Source organism: Chelonia mydas, chromosome 1 (genome assembly GCF_015237465.2).
Source record: "Chelonia mydas isolate rCheMyd1 chromosome 1, rCheMyd1.pri.v2, whole genome shotgun sequence".
Classification (NCBI taxonomy): domain Eukaryota; kingdom Metazoa; phylum Chordata; order Testudines; family Cheloniidae; genus Chelonia; species Chelonia mydas.
Genome location: NC_057849.1, coordinates 33,947,211 through 33,960,555, shown reverse-complemented (window position 1 = coordinate 33,960,555; position 13,345 = coordinate 33,947,211). Strand labels below are relative to the sequence as shown.

At 40.1% G+C, this 13,345-nt stretch overlaps 1 protein-coding gene across 3 annotated transcripts in view; it reads right to left on the bottom strand.

The window, feature by feature from the left end:
* DYNC2H1 (dynein cytoplasmic 2 heavy chain 1) overlaps positions 1-13,345 on the bottom strand; it is a 384,528-nt gene that overhangs the window by 69,475 nt on the left and 301,708 nt on the right. For all 3 annotated transcript variants that reach the window (XM_037889977.2, XM_043529611.1, XM_043529618.1), the window contains one exon: positions 71-280. In XM_037889977.2, coding sequence (XP_037745905.1) covers positions 71-280 — 210 coding nt within the window. The remainder of the gene's footprint in view (positions 1-70; positions 281-13,345) is intronic.

Genomic DNA, 13,345 nt, shown 5'->3' with positions numbered 1-13,345 from the left:
CATAGTTACAGAGTAAGGATTTATAATGCTTAGTTAAGTGCATAATTTCTTTTTTCAAATATTAACTTACCTTCTGGTTTAATAAAGCACTTGCTAGACTTTGTACTTCAGAACTCAATAGTGAGGTGCCTCTGATGACTTTACTGAGAGCTGCAAGTGACTGATGGACACTTTGCACTAGGAGAATGGCATTGAATTGTTCAAGAATAATGAATGATAAGATTGGGGATCCTTGTTGCTCAGTAGGAGGAGACACCTTCTGATGAATCAGGTTGGAGTTCTAAAAAAAAGAACGTAGAATGCTCAATTAATAAACTCAAAGTGATAACTATATTATTATCCTACATATTGGTTTCTTTATACTCTCATTCATGATTATTTACTATTTGTAGTATAGAAGTCCATAGTAGTATTGTGCTAGGTGTTGCACAAACACAATGGTAAGAACAGTCCCTGCACTGAAGAGCTTACAATCTAAACAGACAAGGAAGACAAAGAGTGGAAAGAGAAACAGAAGCATACAATAACTTGCCTAAAATTATAACAGGTCAGGGGCCAAAGCAAGCATACAACTTAAGTCTCCTGACTCTAAGTCCAAGGTCCTATCTGCTGGACTTTTGTGTCTTTTTAATGTGAGACAGGATGTACAGGACATATATTCCATTGTGTATATACAGTCTTATTAATATTTTTCTCTTCAGTATTTTTCTCTGTCACTGTATCTTTATTTTTTATAATACAATGAAAGGTTTTACTATGGAGATTCTTTATGACAATGTTAAAGTGAAAAGGAGTACTTGTGGCACCTTAGAGACTAACCAATTTATTTGAGCATAAGCTTTTGAGAGCTACAGCTCACTTCATCGGATATATAAAGTGGAAAATACAGTGAGGAGAATTATATACACACAGACCATGAAAAAATGGGTGTTTATCATACACATTGTAAGGAGAGTGATCACTTACGATTAGCTATTACCAGCATGAGAGTGGGCTGGGGGGAGAGAAAACCTTTTGAAGTGATAATCAAGGTGGGCCATTTCCAGCACATTTCCAGGAGTTAACAAGAACGTCTGAGGAACGGGGGGGTGGAGCAATTGTTAATGGTTTATACAAATGTTCAGTTTTCTAGGGGTTTTGTTGCTGCTGCTTTTTTTTAAAATTTTTCTGTTTCACCAACTCCAACATTGGAGTTGTAGTGAGCGCAACATGGATGTAAACATTGTTCTTTTTTCTTTTCTACTATTAACACCGCCAAGATCAGTCCAACAAATGAAAGGTGTATTCATAGATTCCGAAGTCAGAACATTGGTGAAACATCCAATTATGATTTTAAAATTGTCAGTGATGGAGAATCCACCACTTGTTAAATGTAAATCTTATTTCCAGTCTGAATTTGTCTAGCTTCAACTTCCAATCATTTGATCATGTTATACCTTTCTCTGCTAAACTGAAGAGCCTATTAAATATTTTTCCCCATGTAGATACTGATAGACTGTAATCAAGGCACCCCTTCTCTTTGTTAAACTAAATAGATTTAGCTCCTTGAGTCTATTAGCTAAAGTGAAGTTAATTAAACTAGGCTGATTTACACAAGCTGACGATTAGGCCCAGAACTCTTATATCTTATGAAAGGGGAACTTTCCGTCATGCCTTGTGAAACAGAAACCTCTTACACGTGGCTAAGAAGTGGTACTGGTATCAATTGCTCCTCCATTGTAAGAAAAGCTTCATGGGGAGGGTATTAATCAAGCAACAAAGGAAAGAAGAAAAACTCGGAGGGATAAAATAAGACAGAGGAAACATATATGAAAGTGTATTTATAAGGATAACAGGTAAGTAAAATGGAGGTATTCCTATTAAATCTTGCCAGTCTATTTCTTAGTACAGTGCTGTAAATATACTTAACAGTATTTAACTGTATGTTGGGGAAAGAAAGGGTACAGGCTGGGCTGATTGGTACTGATTCTCAGCCTTGAAGATGTGTTCAAGATGATCATGATATTAAATACAACATAAGTTGGGGGATGCTTGGATCTGAGTTTTTGGGTTTGGATCATTTTAACTATAGAAGCCACTTGCAAAGTTCAGGTCTGGGTTCAGAATTTGAGTATCCTCAAAATTCTCTGGTATTTGCAATTGGGATTTTGATGTAGGTCCAGCTCTAAAAATCATGTTTGGCCTTGAATTATCAGAATCAGAAAATTCCACTTCTGTAAGGAAAGTGAGAAAATTGAAATTCAAATAGGCTATAGTAAGAGAATTACATGGTGTAAATCTGTAATACAGATTTTACTAAAACAAGGTTTTAATGCTCTAGTTTTAAAGCAACGAATTACCTCTTCCTCTTCAATACTGAATGTTCTTAACTTTTCACAACTTTGCAAATCACTCTTAAGTAAAGCCATTAACAGAAAATTACTTCTGACATAATTTTCTAAGGATCTTGATTGTTTAAAAATGATGCAGTGCAATCATATTACTAATAGATAATGAAATAGAAAATGGAACCAGCAAAAATAAAAGACTCTACTTAAACCATTACTTTATATCAATCAGAATTTATCATTCAATATGTAGGCATAGAATAAGATTAGACATTTAACTAGGTGGTATAGTGTGTGATATCTGTAGATGACGTATTCTGATTTTCATTGTGCTTGGGCACTAAAATAAGGAAATAAAATTAGGTTTATTGAGTTCTCAAGATCAGTTATATATCATATGAAAAAGTGGTTTTCCTTTCCAGTATATTTACTGAATGATTTCAGAAGATATATCAATCTTGCTATAATTACAACTCTAATGAATACTAATAATATTTTATTTTTATCAGCTTCAGTTTTATAGTTTATCCTGTGCTATGATGCATACAATCTACCTACTACATTATGCTGAAATATTTGTAGCGTTGTGTTTTATGGAACAAGGCACAAACTAAGTTACTTTTCCAAGTAGTTATCTCTCTCCTAGAAGATGAAAAAGTATGTATACTACATTTGATTTCACACTGACCTTCCCTACAAAACACAGAAGGAGAGCTAATATTCTGGTATTAGTTTTTCACAATTTAAATGTAAAATGAAAAGTCTTAGAGATATTCATGTTTTCAAATACCCACTGTCATCTTTATTTCACACTTTTGTTTTGAGTTTATTTTAGAGCTATTCACAATTCAAATTTATTCATCACTTGACTTATTATCTTGAGGGATATTACCAGTTTGTAAATATTATCATACATGCAGATTATTACCCAATCCATATTTCTGAAGCAACTGTTCTGAGATAATGAACTCAACTCATAGTAACAATATACTGAACTGAATCTTAAACATGGGATGAATACACTTTATAAAATATGTTCAATAAGCCACATATACCTCAAAATCACTATTTTGCTAATTTGCAAAATATTTTTGTTCACATGATCATTTTCCATTGATTTCCTAAAGGTAAAAATCAGAGAAGTACCCACGGTGAAAGTGACAAAAGGCCCTGGCTTTGTTTAAATTAGATCAAATCAACTTCTAAATCTGCTTTGCAGTCCAGGTGACTGTCTACTTTTCTATTTCATCTGTGCTCGCAAGCACTACAAGTCCAACAGGATCCTTGAAAGTCACTGCTCTCAAGCTCATAATGCAACTAAAAGATCTGTAGGGCCATTGCTGGCAAAAGAATAAAGGGACAGGGAATCATGGTTGCCAACAAATAGAATAAAGGTCTTCAATAGACAATTAAATAAAGTTGGTTATTGTTGAGAAATTTGTATAATAAATGCCCAGTATTTGAAAATTTGGCTTTATTTATATACTTCAGATTTCATATCAATTATGAAACAATTATATTTTAGTTTACTTTTTAACTTTAATATATTTTGTGTCCCCCCAACCTACTGAATCTATAAATCTAGACTTATATGAATTTTCATGATTCAAGATTGTGCATGATGAAGAAATACTTCTGGACTCTCTGGCTTAACGTAGTTCATTGTTTTTATTCAATATTCAAGCATAAGAAGAGAGACAGCCAAGGCAGTACAACATTCAGGCTCTATTACTTCCTTCACATATAGGATCTTATCTTATCAAGCACTTCCTAAAAGTACGTTCTCTAGTTCCTAGACATTACCCAATTCAAAGCATACTCTAAGCTTCCCAACAAAGGGTGTGTCTATCATAACGATCTTCTACTATTCCCTGGCAAAAGATTACCCTTTTCCCCATGTCATTCATATCCTGGGCTCTGGGATTCCCCAGGAATCTCAAAACCACTTTGTTATCACATCTATTTTGTCCGTATTCTAGTGCATCACTGGTGAATTTACAGCAGCAATGTCTGAGAACTAAACAGCTCACCAAAAGAAAATAGTGTGAGCAACCTGTTTTCCCTTTCAATTTTCTGTTCTTTATGACTACTCACATGGGGAGGAGTCAGAAATGCATGTGAAAATTAGACATGAGAGGTGAAGTGGGCAAGCGGAGCAACTTGGAAAGAACTGCTGAAGTTAAGTGTGCTCTTTCTAATCCAAAACAATTAGGGTATATTTGTACCTTTAACCTCAAATACCATTTTATGTGTTTCATATCCAACTGTGCATCATCAACCTTTCTATCCATCTTTGATACCTGCAACATTGCTTCTATTTCACCTTTGCTGAAATCTCCACAGTTAGACGGCTTTCCCTTCACCCTCTCCCCTGGTTCTTGTCATGCAGACAGAAAGCGGAAGATCAGAATTCCAATGCAGGCAATGCAATGTTTATTGGGGTTAGTTTCAAGCAAGCATATCCATAGTTCTGATGCCTCAGAGCCTTGTTTCCCAGTGTACCATTTGCCCCCCTCCTTAACAGGCATAAATATACACGTCCTTGGTCCTACCTCTTTCAATTTATGGTCATAAATGGTTCAGTTTTGTGGGGTCGTGAGTCTGGGGTCTTCATCCCACCTCTTTTGTATCCCTTGGGAGGGGTAAGGAGTAAGGCTGTGTACTGGCCAAGGCCAGGCTTTTCTTTGGCTTTTAGTGTTTCTTATGCCTCCACCCAACCCCGTTGCCACTGCTAACTGGTTGCTTGACCTTGGCTTGACAGAGGAGCCAGGCAGCCTTTCAGTGTATGCTTGTATATTACACTCCCACCATGCCGGTAACACTTTAAGTGTTCTTATGTTAAACATGTTAACTGTTCTTATCTGTTCCCATTATACTAACAAACCCATCTGGCCAGGCAAAACCAACACACACAGTGTCTTTGTCCTTTGTTGACACATATTAGTATAAAATATAAAAGTATATACATATAAAAATATCAACAATCAAATGGAAAACCCAAAATTCTATCTCAAGAAAAAATACAGGACTGAATCTTACATTATTACTAGCACTCCTAACATCCACCTAGACTCCATATCCTTTCACCTAAACTATTCCAACTACTTTATCACCTCCCTTCAGCTATTCTTTTTCAGATGTGTATGAAGTAGGATAATGAAATTGCTTCCCTACCGAAATAACTTCACTGGCTCTGCACTGACTTCAAGATCTAATTTATATTTTTTCTTATTTTTATAACTTAACATCGACATATCGTAATTCATAGAATACACAGAAATGTAGGATTGAAAGGGACCTTGAAAAGTCAAAGTTCAGCCTCATGCACTGTGGTAGGACCAAGTAAACCTAGACCATTCCTGACAGGTGTTTGTCCAACCTGTTTTCAAAAACTTCCAATGATGGGGATTCCACAACCTCCCTTGGAAGCAAATTCCAGAGGTAAATAACCCTTACAGTTAGAAAGTTTTTCCTAATATCTAACCTAAATCTCCCTTGCTGCAGATTAAACCAATGACTACTTGTCCTAACTCCAGTGGAAGTTTTTATAACAGCCCTTAACATATTTGAAGACTGTTACTCGGTCTCCCCTCAGTCTTCTTTTCTAGCTCTTTCCCTGCTAAGTAGAGGACCTATTTCCCTCATCTTTCTCTTGCTCCTAAGTCATATAATACTACCCCCAAATAGATAGGCTGACCATATTTCCCTATGCTGAATACAGGACACCTGGTAAAATTACTCGTATTCAAGCGAGTTCAACAGCAGTCAGTCAGAACTATGCAGTACAAATGTTAAAATTAACATCAAGTTGACTGAGCCCCTTTAAAAAGAAATACTGAGCAGTTGGATTTTTTTTATTTGACTTCTTATTCTTTAAGGCTTTAAGGTTCACACGGGAAGGGGTGACACACACACCCCTCCCCCCCCACACAGGGATAGGTGACACAAACACACTCCTGTACACCTTTCTCATACGGGGGGGAGGGGACGGGTTGACTGACCGACCTGACTCTCCCTGTCTAGTGTTCTTTGCCCTCCATGCCTGGCTGGGTCCCCGGGACAGACCCACCTCTCCTGCTACCTGGCGCCGTGTCTTCCCAAGGCAACATGTGGTGGGGGCATGCAGGGTCACATGCCCGCCCTCCCCAGATTTCTGCCAGGGTTCACACCACAATGTGGTCAGCAGCAGCCTTTTGGCACTGTGAGGAAGGGAAGGGACAGGAGCTACGTTCAGCTGTTGGGGGAGGGGGGTAAGGGGGGCATGACCCAGCCCATGTCTTTGCAGAGCTCATCCCTCCCTCCCCCGCCCCCGCCCCCCTCCACTGTGGCTGGAAACAGCTTGTCCCTTCCTGCCCACACAGTATTGAAAGGCAGCTAACACCTCGAGGCTGCTGCTGGTCACTGACATAACCCAGCTGCCTCCTGTCCCATGGCTACAGCACAGGCAGGAAGGGGTTAAGCCTGAAGGATGCATTGTGCACCAGGGCCCAGGGAACATGACTGCAGGGGCTTCAGCGAACCTGGCCAGACAAGCTGAAGCTTTACCCTGCCACCAGCCTTGCACACCCACCCACAGGGTTGGCCATTGGACACCCCACCACCACCACTAATGGGTGGATGACTGGCAAGCAGGAATCCAGCCAGCAGCAGGACCCACCAGTACTGATGGGGACGGGAGGGAGAGAAGACAGAAAATACAGGACAATTTGCCTGTTTTTAAGAAAAAGTCAGGACATCTGCAGGAAGGCTTAAATACTGGACTGCCCCTTTAAAAACAGGGTGTCTGGACACTCTACAAATAGCTCAGTGGTTTGAGCATTGAGGTGCTAAACCCAGGGTTGTGAGTTCAATCCTTGAGGGGGCCATTTAGGGATCTGGGGCAAAAATTGGGGATTGGTCCTGCTTTGAGCAGGGGGTTGGACTAGATGACCTCCTGAGGTCCCTTCCAACCCTGATAGTCTTATTTTAGGGGGGAGGGATAGCTCAGTGGTTTGAGCATTGGCCTGCTAAACCCAGGGTTTGCTACCATGTCAGAATCTAAGATTGTGCAGTGACTTAACAATGCCTATTACTCACAACATACACTGATTCTTCACCAATTTACATACTAGTTTACTAGTTTCATTTAAGAAGTGCAAATAAATCCTATGTGAAATCCTGGCCCCACTGAAATCCATGGGATTTTTCCCATTGACTTCAATGGAGCAAGGATTTCACACTCTAGGACATTACATCAGGCATTGTATTAATTTAACTTTGTTCATGTACTGTATATTTATAGGGAAGAAATGTCTGCTTTTTGGCAGACATAAAAAAGAAGCTTGGTGCTCAGAGAAATATGACATCAAGAGTAATGTATTGTTTAACAATCTACAAAATGTTAAGATAATCATGGCATGGAGATCACGTGCACACTTGTAGGTTGTGAATAGTTATCACAACCGTTATTTCCAGGACAAACGCACGTCAACTGGTAATTTTTATTATGTTCTGGAAGCATCACCACTTTTGTAATGAATAATTATTTTCAAGGCATTTGTAAGTTGGATGGAAACAAAATCCCTTTGGACTAATATTTGGTTCTCTTTCTTGACAGACTATTTTTAAAAATATGATTTACAGTCAATCTTGGTCTGGATAATAATTTAATTGGCTTCTGAAGATTTTTGCTCCTGGTGTCAGGGGTGGGTGCCAGCAGTCCAGCTCAGGGGTTAAAACAGGGCTGAGGGAGACAGGAACCAGAGACGGGGGCCAAGGGTCATAGCCAAATTGGGAAACCAGAAACAACAGCCAGGCATTGGAGCCAGTCACAGAGCCAGGCATTGGAGCCAGGAAGCTTTCTTTGACAGGCTAACAAGCCTTGTGGATGGGGAGCAGGAAGGGTAGATGTTGTATATCTTCACTTTAGTAAGGCTTTTGATACTGTCTCACATGACCTTCTCATAAACAAATTAGGGAAATACAACCTAGATGGCGTTACTATAAGGTGGGTGCATAACTTTTCCCTCTGTTGCAGACTGAAGATTTACGGGTGTTAACCAAAGCAGTAATCAACTCATCTTCTGCATTTCCAATTCCCATATCTTTATTTAATGCTTGTGGCGCAACCTGATGTTTTTCATCCAGTGATAAGTGGCGAAAGGAATAGAAACCATTTTTTAATTTCTTGGGGTTATTTCTTTGTGTTAATTTTTGTATATTTGCTGGGGAAAGAGTGCTTTTAATTCTGAAACTGTGAAGCTCAAAAACACTTTAAATTGTTTCTCTTCAACGGTTAACCTACATTTGAATTGTTTAAAGGGCATAAATTCATTGTCCTGAAAGCAGCTAATGATAGTACGAAGCCCTTTGATTGTCCACTCTCTGAAATACGCTTGAAACTTATTTATTGCAAGACAGCACAAGATAGGTTGCAATGTACTATACTTAAGAATTTTGGTGCCATTTTTGAATAGGGACAGTAAGAAGCTTATATTTTGTCATGGGGTGGTTCAGAAGTGGCATTGGTCGGTAATGTAGATAAAGTAATAGGATGTACTGTATGTTGTTCTATGGAAAACCTTTCAGGTTTTCATTGTAAACGTGGAATACAATGACTTAATTCCAGTGGTATTCTTAGTTGACCAGCAAAACTGTGTAATTTTCATTTAGGATGCAAAAGCTCTCCTTTTTCATTAGGCAACTCCATTGTCAGAAGATTAGTCCTTATTTGTTTCTCTTCTACAAAAGAATGTTAGATACATTTATCATATATTTTTATATGGTGGTGAGAGGGTGGTTTATTTTCATGAGGTGGATGAGGCCCTAGAATGAGGAGTGGGGAAATCCTGCCTTTTAGCTAGACCTTTTGTAAGAGAAGGAAAATGTTTTGAAAAATCTGTAAATTCACTGAGACATTAAATCCTGAATATTTAAAACCATTTAGGACAACTCAAGTTCAAAGTCAGGGTGTAGACTTTTCCTGGATACTTACACACCCTATTTACGACTATTTCAGATTTTCCCCATCACTTCAATAAGTTATTGAGATGGGGAAGTGAGGTATGAATGGAGTTCAGATAACATCACTGCAAATAAGGATATATTTGTTTAAGTGATCCAGTTTTAATACCACGTCCATCTGGACTAAATTGGATGGTTATTGCTGATACCCATTACAGAGGAAAAGGGATAAGATGCCTCTAGGTGTGTTCTTCTGTTCATATAGAACATTCCTAAAAGTTTGCAGTCACATTTAGGAGTGGGAGTGATCTATAAGAAGCACACTGTATAACAAATGCACCAGAGATTTTTCAGAGTTTATTTTGGGCACACTGCCTACCGGGAAATTATCAAAGCAGAATATGGGTTTTGTTTGTGTTTTAAAATTCTGATCTCACTACTTGTTGCCCAGACGTTGAAATTTGCAAAGGCTCTCTGCTATAGGCAGTGGTCTTCTGTTTCTTTTGTTACCATATCCCTTTCCCTTCCAAACCGTTCAGTGTCATTCAGGATGCTTTAGCAATTGTCTGCTGGGACAGTGCAAACTCACAAATGCCTGAGAAGTCCCATAAATAGATTAAGGGAAATAGCTAGTTATTTTTCAGATGTGCTAATAGAGTGGCATTTCACCAATGTAGCAGAAATAGAATATGAAGATATTCTACATAATATGGCCATAATTTTCAAAAGTTAAAATATGGCTCAACTTTGAGTTGGGCACATAAAGCATTTTCAAGGCCATTGTCTAGCCACACCTAAGTTGCCAGAGCACAGAGTGCTCAGTAAAACGTTCAGCTGTGAACATGAAGATTTTTGCATTTCAAAGCTGAATGGAAATGCTGACTAGCTGAACACTTGATATTGTAAAGATTTCCAAATACTTCCCATTATAAATCTCTGTTTCTAGCTGCTTTTAACTGTGCCAAAATTTAACAATTCAGGCTGAAATTTTACGTTGTGGGTATCTGCCTCAGGATGAATTTGTTTGAAATTTTCCCTTTTTTGTCATCTAGAAGAACCAAACTAAATAAAATTACACACATGTTCTTGCAAGGCAATAGTCCATATATCTATGGACATACATATTTTAACTGCACATATTTAAAAGAATTACAGCAATGTAAAAATTCTGTCAGTTCAGGAGAGACAGTAAAAGCACAGATAAAAGGTCACTAATGTCACATGATAATCAAGTTCTTAAATTCTGCAAAAATATTCTCCATCATGAATGTGATTGAAATGATTGAGAATAAATAATCCTTTCTTTGATGGACACTATTCAAAACAATGTCAAGTATGTAAAAGCAACATATGTATGGTGATGTCAATTAAATCTGTAAGGAAACATAACAACGAATATGGCAGTGAATGTTCAGTGCGATGATCCAAGAGTGTTTTGTCCCATTGCTGCTTTTATCGAGGAACATAAGAGTGTGGTACAGCTTTCCTAGCACTTATTTTGAAGATATAATTAACAAAAAGGCTACCACTAATTACATGTAAGAACACAGGTCTTTAGAGAAATATGGGATAGTTTAATACAGCTGGTCATTCCATAATCCTAATTAAATTATATAACAAGTGTGTTGTCAGTAGAATGCTGATAAAAGGGTTTTAAAATCAATAGCATTACCAGAAGATCTATCCCTATTTTGAATTATGGATACATACTGAACACACATGAGTGAACAGACAAAAACAGTACATACACCAAAAATCTTTTCTATAGTGTTTGGGGTGCCAAAAAATCCTAGATTGTTCAGCAAACAGTTTATTTGTGTTCCAATAAACATTTTCAACTGCTAGACAGACAAAAATAAAAAGTAATTTACCAGATAAGTGATGAAGACTGCCTAGTAAGTAGCCTCCCTTTTAGCCTAACTGGGAAAAATTAGTCAAGACATTTATTGGAGTATCTTCTTTTGATCCCTTAGACTGTTCCATGTAGGTAAAACCTTGTATTGCAGGTTGGTGCATAAGTAACATTATGCATAAGGGAAATTGCATACAGTTTCCTTGCCTGTAATTTACTTCCAATTACTTTTAAAAAATAAAAACATTTTTTAAAAGTTGTATTAGTGTATTTCACATTAGTGTGAAACTGAAATTGTAAGCCTTCATTCATCTAAGTAGACTTTACTTAAATGAGTACTCCATAGATGTCAATGGCGTGCAGGCAGCGTGCAGAGCCCCCGTGGCCATCCCTGTGCCCAGGAGCTGGACATGCCAGCCACTTCCAGTAGCTGTGTGGAGCCAGAGCAGGCAGGGAGCTGCCTTACCCCTGCTGTGCCACCGACCGGACTTTTAGAGGTTGAAAACTTGGCAACCCTAATTCAAACACAGAACCACCACAAAACACACACATGTACAGTTCATGACAAACACAGTCAAATGCAAAAACTTTACATCCACCCCAGCCAAATAACATAATGTGATTAAAAGACATAGGTGTAGTGTAATATCCAAAAGAAAACAGGATATTAGCGTTAGAATATTGCATTTCAATGCTGTTGCCAGGAATTGGATGTATGTGTTCTGAGTAATTCTATTTAAGAAAAGACAGTTACTTTTTCCGTAACTGGTGTTCTTCTAGGTGTGTGTGCTCGCCATGTGCACCAGTGCCGGAAGTTTTTCTCCTAGCAGTACCCGTAGTGGGGAGCGTCCCCCCGTAACCCCTGGAGTGGCACCTAAGGAGGGCTGCGCTCCCCCCACCCCCAGTTCCTTCTTGCCAGACAACTCCGACAGAGGGGAAGGAGTGTGGGATGTGGAACAGATATGAGCAACACATCTCGAAGAACACCAGCTACGGAAAAGGTAACTGTCTTTTCTTCTTCGAGTGATTGCTCATGTGTATTCCACAATAGGTGATTCCAAGCTATATCTGTTGGAGGCGGGTAGGAGTTCACAAGTTCTCGGGATGGAGTACCGCCCTGCCAAACCCGGCATCATCCCTGGCCTGGGAGACGATCGCATAGTGCGAGGTGAACATGTGAACCGAAGACCATGTGGCGGCCCTACAAATGTCCTAGATGGGGACGTGGGCCTGCGCCCGAGTCGAGTGTGCCCTCACAATAGGCGGAACCCCCGCCAGCTCATAACAGAACGGATGCACAAAGTGATCCATTTAGAAAGCCGCTGAGTGGAAATCGGCTGACCCTTTGCACACTCAGCCAAGGCGACAAACAGTTGCGAAGACTTTCTGAATGGCTTGGTCCACTCGAGGTAGAAAGCCAGAGCTCACCTCACGTCGAGCATGTGGAGACGGCATTCCTCACTAGTCACGTGAGGCTTGGGGCAGAGGACTGTCAGAAAAATGTCCTGACCCATGTGGTAGGCGGAGACCACCTTCGGGAGGAACATGAGGGAGCTGGACCTTGTCCTTATGAAAAACCGCATACGGCGGTTCAGAGGTTAGGGCCCTGAGCTCCAAGACCAGCCTGGCCGACGTGATAGCTACCAGGAAAGCTACCTTCCATGGCAGGTGAGACCAGGAACACGTGGCCAGTGGTTCAAACAGGACCCCCGTGAGATGAGCCAGCACCAGGTTTAGGTCTCACTGTGGAACCAGGGGCATGGAATATGGGTAGAGATGGTCCAAACCCTTAAAGAACCGGCCGATCACAGCATGGGAAAACACCATGTGCCCTTGCACTGGGGGATGAAAGGCCAATAAGGCCGCCAAGTGTACCCAGACTGATGAGGGCGCCAGTCCCTGGGCCCTCAGGAGGAGGAGGTAATCAAGGATAAGCTGGATCAGGGCGGCCATCAGGGAAACACCCTGGCCTGCCGCCCACCTCGAAAACCGAGACCACTTCGCCACATAGGAGCGGCGAGTGGAGGGCCGTCTACTTTCGAGGAGGATGAGCTGCACCTGCTCCGAACATGTCCTTTCCTTGCCACCTTGCCACTGAGAAGCCATGGCATGACGTGAAGCGTTGCTAGGTTGGGATGGAGGAGGCAGCCCTGATCCTGAGAGAGCAGGTCCGGGCAGAGCGGCCGGTGGAGCTACCCCATGGTGTAGCTACCGCCAGCCCTGA